Source organism: Capricornis sumatraensis, chromosome 1 (assembly GCF_032405125.1).
Source record: "Capricornis sumatraensis isolate serow.1 chromosome 1, serow.2, whole genome shotgun sequence".
Classification (NCBI taxonomy): Eukaryota; Metazoa; Chordata; class Mammalia; order Artiodactyla; family Bovidae; genus Capricornis; species Capricornis sumatraensis.
The window spans coordinates 187,865,989-187,888,778 of NC_091069.1; the positions used below are offsets into that span (position 1 = coordinate 187,865,989).

Consider the following 22,790-nt stretch of genomic DNA (forward strand, 5'->3'; position numbering starts at 1 on the left):
AGCTGGGAATATGGCAGGAGGGAACTGGCAGCTGTCACAGTCATATAGGTTCTCTAAGGGGGGAGAATAGCTTTGAGAAGTGTGTGTCCCCATCTTTGCTGAGATGTGAGAACGACTGAGCCCAGGACAGTGAATTGGCCTCAGACACATGGCATTTCTTGAAAGAAAGATTATAGGTACCGTTCCACCAGTGATAACTTTGAAAGTCACACTACTCTGTCAACCTAAGTAACATAAATGGTGGGAGAAAAAAAGATGTAATACAGTAGAAAATTCTTCTAAAATTGATCATCGAACTCAGCAAATGACAGTCTGAGGCCAGATCCAGCCCACCACTTATTTTTGTGTATATATACAACTATGAATGTTTATTAAACGCATTGTCTGTCTGCTTTTCTGCTGTGATGGCAGAGTTGAGTAGATGCAGTAGAGACCCTGAGATATGCAAAGCCTAAAATATTTATTTGGCTCTGTACAGAAAAATTCAGAGATCCTTGAACTGAAAAACAAGAAGAGAACTTTTCATATGATAGCAGAATATTTTCTAAACTTGAAAATAGGTTTTGCCAGTTGGAAAGCTTCCTTTACATCTGAGATTTTTTTTACTATGTAGAATAGTGATTTTTACGAAAATAGTTTCTGTTCTCTATAAAACAGATTTTAAATAAAATATTTTCAAGTTAAAAGCCCTGTAGTTCTGATCTTGAACCCTTTGATCAAGATTAGCTTCTAATCTGAAGCACACAGTTGCCCCAACTTTGCAGCAGTACAGCTCCTGCAGACCTCTCTCTCTCTGACAGCTACAGCAGACAGGGAGGGCATAGAGGTGGGCATTGCTACCCACCGCTGCAGGGTCTAGACCCTGAATTGGAGGCTTGAGGGCTTCCCAGGTGGACCCAGACCTCCTGAGAAGGACAGGGGAGGGTGGAGTGGTGGAGATCCTTCAAATATTTATAAAATATTACTGCCTTCCTGTCACTTAGATATTCAAATTTCAAAGAATTAGGGTATTTCTTGGTTGCTTTTATACATCACAGAACTCCAGTGCTTTTGCTGTCAACATCCGAAGGTCAGGAGATCTGTGCACCTGTTTATAGGTGGCTCACACATGCATGAATTGAGGTACCAATGCTGGAAGCTTTTGATGTATGCATGTATATATGAAAATTACCATTTTTATCATTTTCTGGTTATAAAAGTAATACATGCATAGTATTTAAGAAGCAAATGGTACAGGAGCAAGTTTTTTCTTAATCTCGAAATAGCTAGTGTTTCTATTTATTTGTGTGTGGGTATATATACAATGTATATATACATATATATTAAGTATATAGATGATATATATTCTAAATTTTCACTCTACAATAGAAATTCTTGTATATATATCATGATTCTTTTATCCAGTTATTTTCTCAGAATAAATTCCTAGAAATAGAATTGCTGAGCCAAAGAATGTATAAGTATATAAAAATATAAATGTTGATCTTTTTCTATTTATTAGCATATAAATTTTGATACATAAACAATATACTACTGTTCCTTCTTATCTGATATGTGACACAGAGGCTTTCTTTTCCTTCTGTACTCTCACTACCAATGTAATTATCCCTTGCAGTCTGGTACTTTCTAACAATGATTTTTTTATTTGTTTATTTTTGGCTGTGCTGTGTGGCTTCTCATTGTGGAGGCTTCTTTTGTTACAGAGCAGTCTCGGGGGCACACGGGCTCCCATACTTGGAGCATGTGGGCTCAGGAGGTGCAGCTTCCCGGCTCCAGAGCTCAGGCTCAATCGTTGTGGCGCGTGGGCCTAGCTGCTCAACGACATGTGGGATCTTCTGGATCAGGGATCTCACCTGTGTCTCCTGCTTTGGGAGGCAGATTCTTTACCACTGAGCCACCAAGGAAGCCCTGCAATCTGATCCTTTAAAATATACTATTATGAGTATCTTTTACTCGTAATAAGCACTTTGGGGCTTATTGGACATTTTTCTCCCTCTCTAATTAATTGTCCTTTTGTATCCCTTGCCTATCAATCTGTGGAGAGGCAGTATAGAATCTGGAGTCAAACAACCTGTGTTTGAATCTCTGCACTATACCACTTGTTATTGTTAACAAACTTGGGCAAGAGACTTAGCCTCTTTGCATTTCCATGTCTTTCTGTTTCATGCAATTGTTGTCAGGGTAATTATATAAGTAAAACTCCATACACAGTAATTGCTATATAAATCTTAGTTGCTATTGTCATTTCCCCCCATCTTTTTCCTAATGATTTGTAACAGCTAATTACATATTAAGGCTGTTAACCATTTGTCATGTTGTAAATATCTTCCACTAGCTTGTCATTTCTCTTTGCTTTATTTGTGGTGTCTTGTGCCATAGTAATTTAAAATAGGTCTTTTTTGAACAAGTGAACTACTATATGAAGTTAATAGTAAATGTTTCCCTTTAGCCTTCCTTCTCTTACCCAAATTTTACCCAACTGCCACTCCCCAGAAGTATAGTATTATTATGTTTTAAAATGTCTTATGAGCATATATATAATCATTTTATTCAAAAACAAATGGAATCATGCCACATATAGTGAATTACTGTTGCTTTATTTCTCACTTATTAGGAGCGTCTTTCCATATCTAGAGTTAATTCTCTTTAATGGCTTTTTGATTCCGTTGTTGTATGAAATTATTGTAATTTTTCTACGGAGCATGCTGTTTTTTGATATTTGGGTTTTCTTTAGGCTTTCTCTGCTACCAATAGTGTCAGAATGAATGTCCTTCAACATAAGAGTGTGAGCAGATCTAGAAGTAAATTCTAAGACTGCAATTACTGCATCAAAAGGGAATGCATTTTTCTTTTTAATTTTCACATTTTCCTTCAACAGAATTAATGCAGAAATTTTAAGAATTAAGATAGTTAGATCAGTGTTGTTTTCCTTTATGGACTTCTGGCCTTTGATGTTATGCTAAGAAAAAGCTGCCTGCTATCTAAGAGTTATCCTTCCAGGTTTTCTTACATCATTTTTAGTTGTTGATTTGGGGGGATTGTTGCTTATAATTCATAGGCAGTTTCTCTTAACTTGTACATTGAGCTAGGGATCCAGTGTTATTTTTTTTCCAGTGCATCACTCAGTTTGAAATGTCAGCTTTGTTGTATGCCAGATTCCCACTGAGTCTCATTCCTGGCCTCTATTTTGTTCCTCGTTTTGTCTACACCGCAGTTGTTATACTATCTTTGACAGTGTCAACACCAGGGTTGTTTTTTTTCCTCAAAAGATTGAATTGAAAGGATAGTCAACTTATACTATACTTGGGGAAATTGAGAATATGTAGGAATTTTCTGTCCCTTGAAGATTTAATGCAATCCATCCATAAAACTTCTGGGCCTAGCACTTTTGTTTGGAGAAAGATCATTTATAATCTTTTCAGTTTCTTATATGTTTCTGACTTGGTTTTGTTGATTTATATTCTCCTGTAAAAGTATTCATCTCTCTTTTCATACTTAGTGACACAAAGTGGTACAAAGCAATCTATTGCCTTTTAAAGCTTCAAAACTTGTGACTCTTCATTCCTAACATCACATACTGTGTTTTCTCTTTCCTTAATCAAATTTATTAGGGAGTTTTCTTTTAATTTTTTAGTAGTTAAGGGTTCCCTTTTTGTTATCTTACAATAGTTTCCTGTACTTTCCTCTCAAAGAATGTTACTGAAACAGTTCTGGTTTTTGTGGTCTTGCTCATGCCTGATCAGATTTTGGAAACCAGGAATCTTGGAAAGATATACCTTCTCTAATGGACTAAAAGTTGTGTTGATGGCTGTAAAATCAAGCTTTTAATTGATGATGTGTAGCCTCTATATAATTATTTTTTATCTCTATGACTTATTACATTTTGAGAGCAGTTTACTGTTCCCACTATGATTATGACTTTTTAAAATTCTTTATTTTTAACAGATATTTGTTTAATGTATTTTTATAATTATATTACTCTAGAAATAATCTGGAACTTTGGTCCAAATTATTAAATTTTCTTTCTTAGTCAGTACACAATCTCATAATTCAGAGTTATTTAGAATTAGCTAAATTTTACTGGTCTCTGCTCACTGCAAATGGTTTCTTGTGTTCCATATCTTCTCATTTCTTGAGTTATTTGTTTTTGTTTCTTTTTCTGGAGTACTTCCTTAAATAACTTTTTTTCAGGAATAGCACATAAATAGTATAATTTCTAAGCCTTTGTTTATCTGAAAATGCCCTTTTTTGCCCTTCACACAACTGGATGGTTAGAGATTCCAGGGCCATAGTTCCTTTAGAACTCTTAAAGCAATACTTGTAGCATTTTGCTTTTCAGATAAGTTGCTACCAGTAAGAAACTTTTTTTTTTTTCATTTGCCTGTAAGTTTTTTGCTTTTTGTAGCATTTCACCTTCACCCTGGGAAATCAGAAATGTGAGTCAGCCCTTCAGTCTGACTGTTCGGGTTTTTCACTGGTTCAGAAAACCTGGGTCTGTAATTAATTTTAGTATGCTTCTCTTCCCTCTTTTTTGCTTCTGGAGTTTACACTTTCTGGAGAGAGAGTAATCTTTTCCCTCTACTTGTCATGTCTTTCTGAGTCCCTCCTTTTGTTTTGGGTGAGTTAACCTTCTTGTGCACTGACTGCCTTTTCAGAAGGGTGCATGCTTCTATTTACATGGTTTCTATTGAGTTTTTACTCTGCTAGTTTTTAATTTCTAAGAGTGATGATCTAGTTCTCTGATTGGCTTTCCTCATAGCAGTCGTACTCACATATTAAAGCACTGCCCTCTTAAATCTCACTGAGATATCAAAGCAGACTTTTTAAAAAAGTTCTCCCTCTTTGCTGAATTAATTTACCAAGGTCATGTGCTTGCCTTGCTTAGCTTTGCTTCCCTCTTCCATGCTGCTGATTCTCTGTATATGTCCAGTGAGTTTTAATTGTTCATTCATGTACTTAAACTCAGCAGAAGGTTCTAATATGGGCAGCCTTATCATAACATACACTGTGGGTCCCACCTGTAAACCAGTGAATTTGGAATGTTCCATGTGAGGGCAGCATTGGGTTAAGATCTAGAAACACAGAGTCAGACAGAGGATCTGTACTCCAATCCTGGCTCCACTTCTTTCTAGCTTACCAACCTCTGGTCCCCATCAGCTCCTGAGGTGGTCCTCTGAGAGCACACAGGGCTGGGAGGCAGGGGCTGGAAGGAGGCACTGGACAAGCCAGGGTAGTGTGTGTGCCTTCTGAACCCTGAACAGCTCTACCCATGACTCTGACCCCTCTGCCCAAGTCCATTCCCTTGCCCCACGTCCATGTCCCTGGTTCCAGGGAGGAGCACCTGCCGTCTTCGTAACAGCACTCTGTCATCACACTAAAGCTGTTTGTATATCTGCAAATATTTTGTGTGCCTGACCCTTGCCTCTTTGTGACCCTTCCCACCCCTCTCTCTTCCTGCTCCATGATTTCGTTATGATTCAGAATGTCACCTAAACGATGCATCAGATAGTCATACCCAGCAGCTTGGCACTGAGGACCCTGTCATTCTTCTAGGAAAAGCAGGCCCAGCTTTAACTCCATTCTAAATGTTCATGAGTGTGTTTGATATGTTTTTGTTGCTGGTCGGTCAGTAACTCATGTCCAGCTCTTTGCGACCCCATGAACTGCAGCACTCCAAGCTTCCCTGTCCTTCACTCTCTCTCGGAATTTGCTCAAACTCATGTCCATTGAGTCAGTGATGCCATCCAACCATCTCATCCTCTGCCGCCTCCTCCTTTTGTCTTCAGTCTTTCCCAGCATCAAGGTCTTGTCTTTTCCAGTGAGTCACATCTTCACATCGGGTGGCCAGAGTTTGATATCTACCCCCTACTACCCCAGCATGGTCAAGCGTAGAAGATGACATAGAAGATGACACTAATTTCCCTCAAGCCAAGAATCTGAAATGAACCAGTGGATAACAGTGACGCCCCCACCCTTGTGGCCTCTCTTTTTGGGGGTCACATCTTTTAGGACCACCTGCAGCATGATCTCTTTCCCCACCAGATCTGAAATTGTAATTCTTTTGAAACATCAAACTTAAAGTAGCTTCTCCCTCATGAAATAGCTGCTGCTGCTGCTAACTCACTTCAGTCGTGTCCCACTTTGTGCGACCCCATAGACGGCAGCCCACCAGGCTCCCCCGTCCCTGGGATTCTCCAGGCAAGAACACTGGAGTGGGTTGCCATTTGCTTCTCCAATGAATGAAAGTGAAAGTGAAGCTGCTCAGTCATGTCTGACTCTTAGCGACCCCACGGACTGCAGCCTACCAGGCTCCTCCGTCCATGGGATTTTCCAGGCAAGAGTACTGGAGTAGGTTGCCATTGCCTTCTCCAATGAAATAGCTGAGGACCTTCAAACTGAGACAGTAAGCTCAACTGCCATTTTAGAGTTAGGGTTCCATACCACCTGTCCCACTCTGGGGCCCCAGCTTGTCAAATGGCTACACCCTGCTTTCCCATTAAAGAGAACATTTATTCAACAGGTTACTTTTTGATCATTAAGCCTAAGCACCTCTTCCATTTGAGCTTGTGGCCTCCCCTGTAAGCATGGGGGTAGAGGGAATGGGAAGTGTGATAAATGAGTGCTCATTTACCAATAGTGAAGGCCATACGGTGCCCAGTGATGGAGTCTCCATGCCGGTGACCTCATCGAGTGCCACGTGGTATACTTCAGGGCCATCCGTTGTACATAGGGTCAAACCCAAGTGCAAACCGAGGCCCACCTCTGCGTGACCTGGCACTGCCTGCCTCTCTGTGTGTCTCATTCTGCCTCAGTTATTTTTGCCATGCTGGCCTCTCCTGTCCTGGCTCTGTGTCTCAGAGAACTCTGTTGAGAGTGTTTCTCACCCGGCACCTTATATGGGGCTCCACATCCTCTGTGGGCCCCCACTCATAAGTTACCTCCTCCCAGAGTCTTCCCAGACCCTCCCGGTGAAATCACCAGCCCACTGCTTATCTCAGCAGCTACCCCTCCACGTGTCCTCCTGTTCATTTCTTTCATATACTGTCTGCCTCCCCAGTAGAACCTAAGTTCCATGGTGGCAGTGACCCTTTTCTTAGTATCTGTGTCCCCAGCCCCTAGAACAGTGCTTTTGCTCAAATATCTTATGCATGAATGAATAAACAGTTGAATGAACTCCCACAATAGTATTATAAGCTGTAGATACTTTTTAAATCCATTTGTGGATGAGGTTCAGAAAAGCTGAGTAAATTACCCCCAGTTGTATACAGCTAGTGATTCAGACTCAAGTCTTCTGGGGCTTCTGACTCCAAAAACCATCCTACAGACACAAAAGCTAATGACAGAGCCTCAGCTAGAAACAAGCTCCTGATTGCTGTGTTCAGGTTTCTTTCTCCACAGTGGTTTTCCAGCTGTAACTCATGAACAAAAAGAGGACTGAGGAATCAGTTCTTTTTAGCCTTTTACAGTTCATTCCCTCCCCAACGCAAGTGGTAGATCTAAATTTGATACCATATTTGTCTTGGGAGTATTTAAACCCAAAACGGAGCTACCCTTGTGGTTTATCTCTTTGGGGCTCAAATCACAATTCAAAAGAATTATTTCTGCTGAGGGCTGAACGAAAAACTTTCCAGGTAAGAGGAGGGCAGACACATCCTTTCCCCAAAGATTTGTCTGGGCAGAAAAGCTGCTGGAATTCTCTCCCAACCCTCCATGGCCCAGAACTGAGACCTGCACTGAGCAGAGTCGACTTGGTGTTCTTCAAGAAAGAGGCAGGACCAAGTAAGTAAGCCAAACATCTTCACTCAAACTTCCTTTCAAAAGTGGAGTTTGCCAGGAGAACACTGATCTCATAGCCCCCTCTTGTGGCCATGAGGTGTCACTGCAGCCTCTTTCCACGTTACAAAAGTAGAGGCTGGCTTCACAGCGTGGTTGCCAACAAAGGGCAACTAGCCAAAGCTATGGTTTTTCCAGTAGTCATGTATGGATGTGAGAGTTGGACTGTGAAGAAAGCTGAGTCCTGAAGAATTGATGCTGTTGAACTGTGGTGTTGGAGAAGACTCTTGAGAGTCCCTTGGACTGCAAGATCAAACCAGTGCATCCTAAAGGAAATCAGTCCTAAATATTCATTGGAAGGACTGATGTTGAAGCTGAAACTCCAATACTTTGGCCACCTGATGCAAAGAGCTGACTCATTGGAAGAGACCCTGATGCTGGGAAAGATTGAAGGCAGGAGGAGAAGGGGACGACAGAGGATGAGATGGTTGGATGGCTCACCAACACAATGGACATGAGTTTGAGTGAACTCTGGGAGTTGGTGATGGACAGGGAGGCCTGGCGTACTGCAGTCCATGGGGTCACAACGAGTCCGACACGACCGAGCGACTGAACTGAACTCCCTTCCTTTGGCAGAGCTTCTGTCTCCTGCAGGTGCTGTGGACACCCCAAGCACCCTTAGGGGAAGCTCCCCACCGTGTTCACATCTCTTTTTCCCCTGAGGTCAGAAGTCCACTGCCCAAACTCAAAAAGAGGAATAGCTACATTTTGATTCCTAAGGCAATGTTGTGCTCTGTAACAAGAGAAGCCAGTTGGATATTCAGGGGACAGAGAACACCAGGAGATCTTTTCAAGGATCCTCAGATGGAAGTTAGGTCCACTAACTCCAAGCCTCATCGTGTCTGACAACTGCCAGACAGATGGGCCCTCGGGGATTGGTCCCAGAGCTGCCCACCTCCCTTCCTGTAACAGGCAGGTCAGCATTTATTATACTTGGCCTTATGTGTAAAGCACAGTGACTAGACTCTGCTGACTCTGCTTAACGTTCTACCCATAAAATATATAAAAGCAGATGCATTCTTGTCTCGCAGGACTATTATGAGGATTGAGAGAGTTTATGAATAAAGCATCTACCACAATGCCTGGGACACAGGCCTTGAATAAAAAGCAGCTACTTTTAAAATGAATCCTGTTTTCTTAACAGCTCTGTGTTTTTCTACCACATCTGCCTTCCTGTTCCCTGCTTCCTCTCCCCATATATATATATATATTCATTCATTTTCTCTCCTGTGTCAGTTTCTTTTAAACTCCTCTATTCTCCATCACTCCATTCCTTCTGAGATTCTCTGGGAGCTCAGTGATCTGACTTCCCCAGGAACACCTTTGCTTGTTTGGACTAACTCTTGGACTTGTCCTGGCACCTTCTAGTCCTTTAATCCATGGTTCATAATTCCTCAGAAAAGAGAAGCCACTGGCCCTCCCTCTCTGCCTGAGGTTAGGTTAGAAAGTGTGAGTGCAGGCTCCCTACCCTGGTGGGTTCCTGGGAAGCCCAGAGCTTGGCTCCGCCAGGGAAAGAAGCAGAGGTCTGAGCTGCAGAGGGATGTGCCTTCAGGGCTGCGCGGTGATGTGCTGGGAGCCAGGGTTGCGTGTGGGTGCCCTGCCTCCCTGAGTTGGGTGAGCGGCCTCGCGGGCCCCACTGACTGAATGTTTCTCTCCTGCTGCAGACCCACTCCGGATATTTCTCCAGCCTGTGCCCCCCTCACCAGTTTGGCCCGTTCCCGCACCATCACTCTGTAAGTGCCCACAGTTGACTTCCATCTGCCACTCGTCCCTCCTGTAGCCAGTGCCACGCGGTCCTCGGCAGACTGGCCAGGGCGTGCTCAGGGTCCGCATGCTGTGCCCTGTGGCTCCAGGCTGCGCTGGGAGCGAAATCACAGAGCGCCAGCACAGGAGACGACCCAGCACTTGAGCGCACAGGAGGAAGCCCCGTCAGCGTTCCGCTTGCTCTCACAGACCCCACAGGTGGCTGGAAGCTGGTGTGGGGAGGGGTGGGGAGGTGATCAGCAGTCTAAGGAGGTGATGCTGGGCCAAAGAACAGTCTCCAAAGTTCTTTAACAAAGTCTAGCAGGTGGGCTGTGTCATTCCCACAGGCCTCTATGGACAAGGACTGCAAGGGCCCCCAACGCCCTTGCCCATGTCTCTCTAGGCTGTCCCTGTGCGGCCCAGTCAGCAGGTTTAATCAGTCTCGTTGTGAACCACTGCCCCTGCAACATCCGCTCCTGCCAAGGATGGGGAGGGCAGCTCTGCATTCCCACCAACAAAGTGCCTCAGCACGGTATGCTTACGAGCTGTTGATTCCTTGGAGGAAGACCCAGAAGGGATACTCACGTTTGAACTTCACAGAAAGCCTGTGAACAGACAGCTTGCTGAGCAGACCATTCGGAGCTGCTCGACAGAAATTTGCACTCTGGCTGTAGGGTAGTTATTAATAGTACGGCCACCATTCAGGTTCATCCCTCCAGCTTCCCACCTGCAGTGCCCCAGGCAACAGAGAGTCCATGTCGCTCCTGGCCACTGGTCTGTAATGGTGAGCGCCTGAGGAGGCAGCCCACAGGGGAATGATGGCATCTGTCTTATCTTGTCCTTCCAGTATCCAGAGCAGGAGATCGTCAATCTCTTCATCCCCACCCAGGCCGTGGGGGCCATCATCGGGAAGAAAGGGGCGCACATTAAACAGCTGGCCAGATTCGCCGGGGCCTCCATTAAGGTAAAGCTGCTCTTGACAGCCATCTGTATCCCACCATCTTCCACCCCCCCCCACCTAGCCCATGCCCCTTATTCCTTCTGTCCATCCTGGGGAACTCTTACACCATCCGCAGAATCCTGGAGGACCTGGAAAACCTGTCTGCAGCACTGTTTCCATATGTACTCGTGTCTTCCTCGCTCACTCCTTTTTTTGTTCAACTAACAAATGAATTAGGAAAAAAAATCCTAGTAACACATAAGCCAACCTAGTCTTCCTTGGGCTACCATTGTCCTCCTCTCCTCAGGATAAAACAGAGGATTCTCCTAAGTGAAGGGACTGTGGGCCTGAGGGAAATGATAATTTATACTCAGCAGTTGTCAGTGCTTTGATGCCTTAGTTAGTCCCCACTTCAGAAACCCCTGAACTTTGAAACAAAACAGTTCGAATGAAAAGCTCTTTGAAAAGCAGTGATGAAACCATAGACAAAAGCTGGTGACAGAGCCTGAGATGCAGCCTGGACACTGAGCAGAGGGGTCAGGGAGGAAGGCCCCTTGATTCACACAGCGCCCGAGCTCCGAGGTCGCTGCAGTTCCATACCCACATCCTGCCTCCCAGAGCATAACGGGAAGAGTCGTCAGAGAAACTGAAAGGGGAGGATTATTCGGCCCTGGTCCTGGTCCTGGTCCAAGCCGGGCTATCAGCGCTGACTCACGGGCAGAATGCTGAGCACGTCCCAAGCCTCATGAAACACTTTCGGAAACAGAGTTTCCGTTGTTACGTAAAATAATTCGCTGCCATGGGACAACCCGGAATTCCGAACAAGAAGTCTCATGACTTGGAGAGAAAGAATGCTTACACTTTCTCCCCAAGAAGAGCTGGAATTTCTCCCACAGCAAGTGTGCTAGAGGGAAAAAAAAAAACAGTGAGTGGCACAGAACAAGGCCTCAGTGAGACCGTGACAGGATGTTACGTAGGTAAAGCACTTTCCCTCGCGGCCCTGCTGGTCTCACCCACGAAGTGCACAGACTGGAGGAGAGCCCGAGGATGGGGGGTGACCAGTGGCGGAGCAGCTAGAGCCTTTGCACCCAGCAGGCTTGTTGCAGGTGAGACCCCGGCCCAGGTACCACAGGCTGTGCTGGGCCCACCCTCCATGTGGGACAGGTAGGGTGTGGACAGCCACTGGGCTGGCTGCATACTGAGGTGTCGGGTCCTGTGGTCTGAGATGCAGTGGAAGAGACAGAAACAATTTCAACTAGAAAGGACTTGAAGAGCTGTCTCATTAAATCCTATTTCCACTGAGAAAAGTGAGTTGGAAAGAGGGAGCGGGCCACAGCAAGGCTTAGATAGCAGCCCTGCTGGCTTGTAGGCTACGGGGCACCCCCGGGGCTGACTGCAGCAGTGACTCTCCACTTGCCCTTGCCCCTAAGGAACCAGGGCCCAGTGTCGCACTGACGTGTCGGCGGCCACAAAGCTAAAGCATATGAGAGCCGAGACTGGACCAGGCTCTCCCGTCTCTGATCCAGTGTCTTCTCACTGTAGCACCCTGAATGCTCGACCAGTCATTCCAGCAAGCCTCCAGGAAAGTAGAGAAGGATTGACCCCTTGGGCTTCCCCTGAGCCTCCCCATAGTCGCTCGGTATCCCAGCAGCATTGAGTGGTAGTGTGACTTCTGTGCTGGACAAAGACCACAGGGCTGGGCCAGGAACAGAATGGGCTCTGGCTCTCTAGAGCAGCAGGAGAGAGAGGAAACCAGGGAAGCCAAGCATTTGGGAGAGAGATTTCCTACTTCTTAAAACTGATCTGGTTTTTGCTAGTTCTCTTTATCTTGACGGGTCTCTGACAGCATGTCTCTAAAGGTGATGATCTCACCTGCTCTGGAGAACCACCCCCATCCTGCCCTGCTGGTCTTCAGGGGCCACGCCTAGAGGCACACTGATGCCGCCGGGACAGGGGCAAGCTTTACGCTAACGTGGGAGCACAGTGCTGGCAGGTGGTAGGCTGAGCTGGGACCGTGTGGTACACGAAAGAGATGCGTCCGTCACAGGCGAGAGCTGAGACCTCATCACCTGCTTAGCCTGCAGAGCCTCTGGATGGCAGGTTTAAGAATGTCACACACAATTCCCAGGCCCCACTCCAGCCCTGCTCACCCGTGATCTTGGTGGTCACCCCATCTTTCTGTGTCCCGTCTGCTTCAGTCATAGAATGGGTTCCTCATCGCAGGTCCTCTCAGGGTGTTTGCCTGCAGAGTGCCATTCCAGAAGTGCAGCCGCACACGTGTGGCTCTCTGAGTGCCAGGCTGGGCTGGGAATGCCAGGTAGGGGACAGATGACTTTCTTTCAGAACTGGAGCAAGGCAGCTGTGAGAACTGATTGGGTCAACACGACCCGGGAATTAGCCTTTCTTAGTTTGGGTGGATAAGGGCTGGGAGCCACTGTGCCCATGCTCTCTCACTCTCATTTACCCTGGCACACGAGGAGCGGACTGAATGCCACCTATGGATCTAGGAGTAGAGACAGGGGTTCCCGCCAGTGATCTTTTATTTTTTTTTTAAGATTTTTTTTCTTTTTTTTGATGTGGACCATTTTTAAAGCCTTTATTGAATGTGTTACAATATTGCTTCTGCTTTATGTTTTGGTCTTTTGGCCACAAGGCATGTGGGATCAGCTCCCTGACCAGGGGTCGAACCTGCACCCCTGCATTGGAAGGTGAAATTTTAACCACTGGACTGCCCTCTCACCAGTGATCTGTGTTGCAGCCTGCTGGAGGGTCTCAGTCCCCTGGACACATCTGTGTTTTTTAGCTGAGGCTGCAGCCCTGAGGTTGGAGGCTGGCAGGCAGTCTGCCCGCAGCAGAGGGAAGATCCTCCAAGAAGCTCAGTGATCGGTGACGTGTCTCACGTTCATCCTCATACCACTAAGTAGTCAGGGCCGGATCCTCCTTGAGGCCTCGGAGAAGGGGCTCCCCTTGGCTCCATCTTCACAGCAAAGCTGGAAAAGTGACACAGGACACTGAGGCCTGCAGATGCAGCCTGGCTTAGGACGTGCACTGAGAGAAAAGTAAATTAAACCCTGTGGAGGCAGAGGTCTTTTGAGGGGAGCCTGAGACTCAGACACAGTGGTTCAGAGACAGTGGCTTCAGACACCCCCCATTAGTGGTGTGTCACACATGCTGAACAGTTCAGGTCAGTCTTGGGGATGGTGTCTCTGGATGGTGCATATGACCTCATGAGGTGCATTTGTGTACTAAACTGGCTCATCCCTAAATGCCCAGTGTACTTTTAACTCAGTTTAAAGTAACTTTACAGGAGTTCCCTGGTGGTCCAGTGGTTAGGATCCTAAGCTTCTACTGCAAGGGACATGTATTCAATCCCTGATGGGGAACAGATCTGAAAGCTGTGCAGTATGACCTAAATAAATAAAAGTAACTTTAATTTTGCTCGAGTGGGGAATATATAAAGAGGTTATAACAAAAAATGTATACTTGGTCCACCTTGAGTTGTGTTAATGTCAGATTGAGACTGAGAGCTAGCTCCAGCTTGCCAGGTTCAACCATGTTCCACCTGTGGGGAGAGGGGATGTGTGCAAAGCACCCTGGAACCAGGGCATCCTCATGCTTGCTCAGGCGCCACCACAGTCCTAGTCACGCCTGCTCTAGTTCAGTTATCACCGGCAGCCAAGACAGAACCAAGATGCCCTTTCCTGCAGACTGGCTCTGACTGAACTCCTCTGTTGACCAGCCCTTCCTCGCCTCTGGGCCCTGGGTGGGCTAGAGGGCTCCTTGGTGAAGAGGTTGGTCACTGCTGGTGTTGGGGGCAGGGACAGGCAGTAACTAGGAACCTGCTTCCCACCTGAATTTGACACTGGGCACTACTGTCATTTCTCCTGAGACCCAGGGTGGAAGCAGCAGGGTCAGAGTCCCGGATGCAAAGGCACGAGCCCCGTGATCTCTTGCTGGTAGGGGTGCCGCCCACCTACATGAGAAGGGGCTCAGGGAACAGCACCAAGCAGCAGCATTTCCCTCTTGCTCTGTGAACTGCAGATCGCCCCAGCAGAAGGCCCAGACGTCAGTGAAAGGATGGTCATCATCACCGGCCCACCCGAAGCTCAGTTCAAGGTCAGTGCCAAGAACCCCCTCAGTCCTGAGCGCAGGGCTGCCTGTTGGGGGCGCTGAGGACCTTTAGCAAGTGCAGCTGCCCCAGGGGCAGCTTCAGGCTTTTCTTTGGAGGCTCCATCCTATCTCCATTTTCCTTCCTACAAGTCTCTGACCCACCCTATCTTCCCCACCTCCAGGCTGTGCCCTTACCTGGAGCCCTCCTCCCCTTCTCTCCTGTGAAAAGTGGACTGTCAGTGCCCAGTTCAGATGGCACCCCCACGGGCACATCTCTGATCCCTTGGCCGTGGTTTTGAAGATGGAGCATAAACACAGGGTGTGAGGGGAAACACACAGTTTGTTGGAAGTGTTTGGAGGGGTGCATTCCTTCATTTTATACTGGAGTACAGTTTTTTCCAGTGTTGTGTTGGTTTCAGGTGTTTAGTTATACACATACATATATCCATTCTTTTTCAGGTGGTTTTCCCATGTAGGTTATTACATAATGTTGAGTAGAGTTCCTTGTGCTATACAGTAGGTCTTTGTTGACATATGATAATCCCAAACTCCTAATTTATCTCCCCACCCCTAATTGCCCCCTTGGTAACCACGTTTGTTTTTTATCTGTGAGCCTGTTTCCTTGTTTGGTAAATAAGTTTACTTGTATCACTTTTTTAGATTCCACATGTAAGTGATATCATATATTTGTCTCTGATTTACTTCACTTACTATGATAATCTCTAGGTCCATCCAGGTTACTGCCAGTGGTATTTATTATTTTTTAAATGAGCTGAGTAACATCCCACTGTGTGTGTGTGTATGTGTGTCACTTTTGGGTGGAGCATTTAATCCTTGTACATTTAAGGTAATTATCAATATGTACGTTCTTATTGCCATTTTGTTCATTGCTTCGGGTTTGTTGCTGTAAGTCTTTTTTCTTCCCTTCCTCTTTTGTTCTCTCACAAGTGATGACTATCTTTCGTGCTGCGTTTGGACTGCTTTTTCTTTTTTGTCTATCACAGGTGTTTTGGTTTGCAGTTACCAGGAGGTTTTGGCATAGCGGTCTTTATATATTCAGCATTGTTTAATAAAGATGCTGATCTAATTTCAAATGCCTTTCCAATATCCTGCATTTGTACTCTCCTCATGATTACTGCTTCTGACATCCTATTTATGTATGAATGATTTCCCACCTTTACTGTATGTTTGTCTTTACTGGTGAACTTGCCCATTCATAATTTTATAATTTTCTTGTTTCTAGTTGTGAGCTTTTCCACCTAGAGAAGTTCCTTTAGCATTTGTTATAAAGTAGTGAATTCTCTTAGCTTTTGCTTATCTGTAAAGCTTTTGACTTATTCACTGATTCTGAATGAGAGCCTTGTTGACTATCCTTTGTTGTAGGTTTTTCCCTTTCATCACTTTATTTTCTCAGGCCATTTCTCTCTGTCATCTTCTTCGAGAACCCTTACAGAGTGAATGCTGGCACACTTAATGTTGCCTCACAGGTCTCTTAGCCGTGCTCATTTCTCTTCATTCTTTATTCTGTTCCACAGTGTGATTTTCACCAGTCTCCCAACTCACTTATTCATTCTTCAGCATCAGTCCTTCCAGTGAATATTCAGGACTAATTTCCTTTAGGATGGACTGGTTGGATCTCCTTGCAGTCCAAGGGACTCTCAAGAGTCTTCTCCAACACCACAGTTCAAAAGCATCAATTCTTTGGAGCTCAGCTTTCTTCACAGTCCAACTCTCACATCTACACATGACCACTGGAAAAACCAAAGCTTTGACTAGATGGACCTTTGTTGGCAAAGTAATGTCTCTGCTTTTTAATATGCTATCTAGGTTGGTCATAACTTTTCTTCTAAGGAGAAAGGGTCTTTTAATTTCATGGAAATAAAGTCTGCCACTGTTTCCATTGTTTTCCTGTCTGTTTGCCATGAAGTAATGGGACTGGATGCCATGATCTTAGTTTTCTAAATGTTGAATTTTAAGCCAGCTTTTTCACTCTCCTCTTTCACTTTCATCAAGAGGCTCTTTAGTTCTTCTTCACTTGCTGCCATAAGGGTGGTGTCATCTGCATATCTGAGGTTACTGATATTTCTCCTGGCAATTTTGATTCCAGCTTGTGCTTCATCCAACCCAGTATTTCTCATGATGTACTCTGCATATAAGGTAAATAAGCAGGGTGACAATATACAGCCTTGACGTACTCCTTTCCTGATTTGGAACCAGTCTGTTGTTCCATGTCCAGTTCTAACTATTGCTTCCTGACCTGCATACAGATTTCTCAGGAGGCAGGTCAAGTGGTCTGGTATTCCTATCTTTTTCAGAATTTTCCACAGTTTGTTGTGATCCACACAGTCAAAGGCTTTGGCATAGTCAATAAAGCAGAAGTAGATGTTTTTCTGGAACTCTCTTGGTTTTTTAATGATCCAACGGATGTTGACAATTTGATCTCTGGTTCCTCTGCCTTTTCTAAATCCAGCTTGAACATCTGGAAGTTCACATACTGTTGAAGCCTGGCTTGGAGAATTTTGAGCATTACTTTGCTAGCATGTGAGATGAGTGCAATTGTGCCGTAGTTTGAGCATTCTTGGCATCGCCTTTCTTAGGGGTTGGAATGAAAACTGACCTTTTCCAGTCCTGTAGCCACTGTTGAATTTTCCAAATTTGCTGGCATATTGAGTGTAGCACTTTCACAGCATCATCTTTTAGGGTTTGAAATAGCTCCACTGGAATTCCATCACCTCCAGTAGCTTTGTTTGTAGTGATGCTTTCTAAGGCCCACTTGACTTCACATTCCAGGATGTCTGGCTCTAGATGAGTGATCACACCATCGTGATTATCTGGGTCGTGAAGAACTTTTTTGTACAGTTCTTCTGTGTATTCCTGCCACCTCTTCTTAATATCTTCTGCTTCTGTTAGGTCCATACCATTTCTGTCCTTTATTGTGCCCACCCTGGGTATCTCTAATTTTCTTGAAGAGATCTCTAGTCTTTCCCATTCTATTGTTTTCCTCTGTTTCTTTGCATTGATCGCTGAGGAAGGCTTTCTTATCTCTCCTTGCTGTTCTTTGGAACTCTGCATTCAAATGGGTGTATCTTTCCTCTTCTCCTTTGCCTTTCAGTTCTCTTCTTTTCACAGTTATTTGTAAGTCCTCCTTAAACAACCATTTTGCCTTTTTGCACTTCTTTTTCTCAGGGGTGGTCTTGATCCTTGCCTCCTGTACAATGTTACGAACCTCCGTCCATAGTTCTTCAGGCACTCTGTCTATTAGATCTAATCCCTTGAATCTATTTCTCACTTCCACTGTATAGTCTTAAGGGATCTGATTTAGGTCATACCTTAATGGTCTGGTGGTTTTCCCTACTTTCTTCAATTTAAGTCTGAATTTGGCAATAAGGAGTTCAGGATCTGAGCCACAGTCAGTCTGTTTTTGCTGGCTGTATACAGTTTCTCCATCTTTGGATACAGTGAATACAACTGATTTCGCTATTGACCATCTGGTGATGTCCATGTGTAGAGTCTTCTCTACAGGTAGATTGCCTGTCTTGATTTCATTTAGTTGTTCTTCTGGGGTTTTATCTTATTCCTTCGTCTGGAACATACTTCTCTGCTGTCTCAGTTTGTGTTTGTGATCTCCCTTCTGTAGGCTGCTGGATTGTAGTTCTTTTTGCTTCTCATGTCTGCCTCCTGGTGGGTGAGGTTGGTTCAGGGGTTTGTACAGGTTTCCCCGGTGGTAGCGACCGGTGCCTGCCGGCTGGTAGATGGGGCTGGCTCTTGTCCCTCTTGTGCCCCAGGGCCATGTCAAAGGGCATGTCTTGAGGTGCCTGTGGACTCAGGACAGCTTTAGGCATTGTGTGTGTCGGTTGATTGCTGGGGCTGTATTCCCAGCCTGTTGGTTGGCCTGAAGCACTGGAGCTTGCAGGCTGTTGGGTTGGGGCCAGGTCTCAGTACCAGATGGTGACCTCCAGGAGAGCTCACGTTGAGGAATATTCCCTGGGGCCTCCGCTACCAGTGTCCTTGCCCCACAGTGGGCCACAGCCAATCCCCGCCTCTCCAGGAGACTCCAAAACCTACAGGTAGGTCTAACTCGGGCTCCTATGGAGTCACTGCTTTGCCTTGGGTCCCAGGGCACATGAACCCTTGTGTGCACCCTCCAAGAGTGGAGTCCCTGCTTCCCTCAGTCCTGCGGAGCTCTTGCACTCAAGTGCCTCTGCCCCTTCAAAGCCAAATGCTCTAGAGACGCCTCCTCGGGACGCCAGACGCCCATCTGGGGAGCCTGGCATGGAGCTCAGAACTCTCACTCCTCTGGGAGAACCTCTGCAGTATAATTAGTTTCCAGTTTGTGGGTGGCCTGGTGGGTATGGGATTTGATTGTTTTGTGACAGCACCCTTCCCGCCATCTGGTTGTGGCTTCTTTGTTTTCGGATGCAGATTATCTTTTTGGAAAGGTTCCAGTCTTTTTGTTGATGGTTGTTCAGCAGTTGGTTGTGATTTTGGTGTTTTCGTGAGAGGAGGTGAGCTCAAGTCCTTCTGTTACTATTCTGCCAGCTGTCTCCCTTCTCCTGCAGTATTCTGTTTTTACCTTTTCACCCCTAGAAAAATTATAAATTGAGTTTTCTAAAAGAAACGTATTTATAAAAATATAATTTGTAGTAAAAATACTTAAAATGTGTCTGAGAAAAAAATTAACACATGTATAAATGTTCAAGGACAATAATCCTTCAACTCATGATGGATAAACAAAATGTGGTATAACGACGTAATAGGATATCAGTCAGCCATGAAAAGAGTGAAATTCTGATGCACACTACATCATAAGTGAGCCCAGAAAACATTCCACCCAGTGAGAGAAGGAAGACACAGCAGGCCACACATGGTATATTCCATTTATGTGAAACATCAGAAAAGGCAAATCCGTACAAACTAGTCTAATGGTTGCCAGGGACTAGAGAGGGGGAGCTGGGACTGCCAATAGGTACGGGTTTTATCTGGGGGAATGGGATAGAAACATTCTGAATAGTGGTGGTGGCTGCACAACGTAATGAATGTCCTAAAAACTACTGGAGTGTACACTTGAAAGTGCAGAGTTTTAGATTATGTAAGTTATATCTCAGTTTGGTTTTTTTTTAATCCTTTTAGGGGTTTCCCTGGCAGTCCAATGGTTAAGACTGTTTCCACTGCAAAGGGCACAGGTTTGACCCCTGGTCAGGAAACTAAAATCTCTTATGCCGAGCAGTGCAGCCAATAAATCAATAAATACTTTTTAAGTTCCTCAAATTTTAAAAAGAACAATAAGCTCTTGGCTATACTACCTCTGGAGTTAGATATCAAAAAAGCAAATCCTGTCACCACCACCCTTGCCTCCATCCTTTAATAACAGACTTATGAACATACTGTGGGTGGGAGGAAGTTAAGAATTCCCTGAACAAATTCATTCAAGCAAATATTTATAGGTGCTCAGGATACAAAGACTACAGGTACTTCCACCCTGTCCCTACAAACAGAAAGCTCCCTGTGCAATCGTGTGCAAACCCGAAGACACAGGAGTGTCTATGCATGTCACTTGTTGGGTGTGGAAGGCGTGTGCCCACCAGGTCTGAGCCAGCTGAGCGGGCCCTGGTGAGCGTGGGGCCGGGCTTGTGCCATGCCTTGGACTCATCAGTTCCCACAGCAGTGCGGCTATAAAGCAGGTTGACATGTCTTGCTCTCTCAGGCCCAGGGGCGGATCTTTGGGAAACTGAAAGAAGAAAACTTCTTTAACCCCAAAGAGGAGGTGAAGCTGGAAGCCCACATCCGAGTGCCCTCCTCTACAGCCGGCCGTGTGATCGGCAAGGGCGGCAAAACCGTGAGTGTGCTCTGAGCTGCCTTCGTCTCCTGGCCTGACTTCCCTCAGACCCCCACCCCTGACTCTCCGAGGACAAAAATGGAATCTGCATCATCCGGAGCTGAGGGCCTCAGATTCAGTGCTGAGCCAGACCCCGAAAAACCAGGGTCCTGAGTCCAGACACACTGCATCTAGGCTACATGCTGGGAAGTGAAGACAGGGAGCCACCTCCTGCCCCTGTAAACCCACACACACAGCAGCGGGAAAGAATAGGGAGCAGAGTTCCACCCAGCTCCTCGGACATGCCTTGGAGATACTGCAGTGAAGCGAGTCACACGTTTTCTGGTTTCTTCCTCCACAGGTGAATGAACTGCAGAACTTAACCAGTGCAGAAGTCATCGTGCCTCGTGACCAAACACCAGATGAAAATGAGGAAGTGATTGTCAGAATTATCGGGCATTTCTTTGCCAGTCAGGTACCTGTGCTGTGAGCGTCCAGTCTCTCCTGCTAATCTCTTGTCAAGTCTCTAAGCTCTTGGTGACCTGTCGGGTGGCCCCAAGCCCTGCGCACACCCATGCCCTGACCCCCATGCACAGATGGGACAGGGCAGGCGCGACCATTCCTCAGCTTACTGCTGCTCTCCTAGCTCTGCTAGAGGAGGCTGAGGAAGGGCGTAGAGCTTTGGAATCAAGCAAGTACAGTTCAGCCTCTCAAATGCTGGACCGCGAGCTCTTGCATTCCCTCATCCTCCTGACCAGGCTTCAGTCACAGCCTTACCCTGCTGGGAGTCACTTACCAGGAAGGGTCACCCTTGGACCCTGAGGACCAGCCTGGGTGCCACAATGACACTATTACAGGTTAAACGCTCATCCCAGGAGACCCGTGTTTCTCTTTTCTCTCCTCTGCTGCACGACACCCCTCATTAGGACTCAGAGCTCCACACAGCTGCTGCTCGTCCAGGCAGAAGGGCCAGCCCCTCAGCATCATGGGACCTGGTTCTTTCTAATGCTTTGTTATGGATGGGGTAGGGGTGGGATAAAGCAGTCCAGTCCCCATCCTGAAGGAGCAGAGGCGGTCTCCACTGACACAGCAGGTGTGTCTGGGTGTTAGCACACGTTCCCAATGCCTTGCTTTGCCAGGCCCTGTGATGCTGCTGCAGCCCCATGACCCACAGGCACCCTGAGACTCCTAGTCAGAGCCCGGCCACGCCACCCCTGTGGCTCTCCCCTCCCAGCCCTGGGCACAGGCCTCAGTGGCAGGGCTCTCCCTGCAAAAGGAGCACCAGGGTGGGTGAGGGGGCAGGTGTGGGTTCACGTGTTTTTTCCACTTGTTCAAGGTGGAGTTAAGTGTCTGGGCCAGTTTCTCACTTTCTCCCCATGCCATTGACTGTCATATCCCCGCTATACACCACACTCTAGGAAGGCAGGGGGGTAGGGGGCAGCACTGCACACTGGAGTGAGTGTAGCTGGGAGAGACGATGCTGTCTGACCTCTGCAGGGTCCTGAGTCACTGATGCCCTGGTTGTGGTTCCTGGGATCCCACTTTCTTACCTTCCACCTAGCAGCCTTGGGGTGGGGGTGGGGAACTCTGCCACTTTACTGCAATTGAGTCCAGATGACACTTCTCTGAGGTTACCACCTCCTCCCCCAAAGTCCTAAGCCTACTCCCCAACTCCCCTCTGCCTGTCCTCAGAACTGGGTTCCTTTTTTCCCCCCATCCCCCTCCTCTCCCTTGCTGCAGACTGCACAGCGCAAGATCAGGGAAATTGTACAGCAGGTGAAGCAGCAGGAGCAGAAATATCCTCAGGGAGTCGCCTCACAGCGCAGCAAGTGAGGCTCCCACAGGCACCAGCAAACAACGGATGAATGTAGCCCTTCCAACACCTGACAGAATGAGACCAAACACAGCCAGCCAGATCGGGAGCAAACCAAAGACCATCCTGAGGAATGAGAAGTCTGCGGAGGCGCCAGGGGCTCTGCAGAGGCCCTGAGGATCCGGGGGGCAGGAAGGGAGGCGGGAGGGCAGCTGTGTCGAGGCCCAGCCTCCCGCCTCCCCCCGGGGCCTCTGCAGGCTTCCCAGCCATCCACTTCACCATCCACTCGGATCTCTCAACTCCCACCACGCTATCCCTTTTAGTTGAACTAACATAGGTGAACGCGTTCAAATCAAAGCAAAATTCACACCCTTTTCTTTTTGTGGAAAATTGTCTCTGTACATGTATGTACATATTAGAAGGGAAAGATGTTAAGATATGTGGCCTGTGGGTTACACAGGGTGCCTGCGGCGTTAATATATTTTAGAAATAATATATCAAATAACTCAACTAACTCCAATTTTTTTTTAATCAAT

The 22,790-nt window shown here is 46.4% G+C and overlaps 1 protein-coding gene across 6 annotated transcripts in view; it reads left to right on the top strand.

Annotated features, from left to right (window-relative positions):
- Positions 1-22,422, top strand: part of IGF2BP2 (insulin like growth factor 2 mRNA binding protein 2) — a 162,986-nt gene extending 140,564 nt beyond the window's left edge. For 3 of the 6 annotated variants that reach the window (XM_068971070.1, XM_068971063.1, XM_068971094.1), the window contains 6 exons: positions 9,498-9,566; positions 10,424-10,540; positions 14,558-14,632; positions 20,331-20,462; positions 20,803-20,916; positions 22,182-22,422. In XM_068971070.1, coding sequence (XP_068827171.1) covers positions 9,498-9,566; positions 10,424-10,540; positions 14,558-14,632; positions 20,331-20,462; positions 20,803-20,916; positions 22,182-22,274 — 600 coding nt within the window. In that variant the 3' untranslated portion in view covers positions 22,275-22,422. Of the gene's footprint in view, positions 1-1,239; positions 1,243-9,497; positions 9,567-10,423; positions 10,541-14,557; positions 14,633-20,330; positions 20,463-20,802; positions 20,917-22,181 lie in introns of all 6 variants that reach the window. The other 3 variants (XM_068971088.1, XM_068971102.1, XM_068971079.1) reach the window with 2 other exon arrangements.
- The last annotated feature ends 368 nt before the right edge of the window (positions 22,423-22,790 follow it).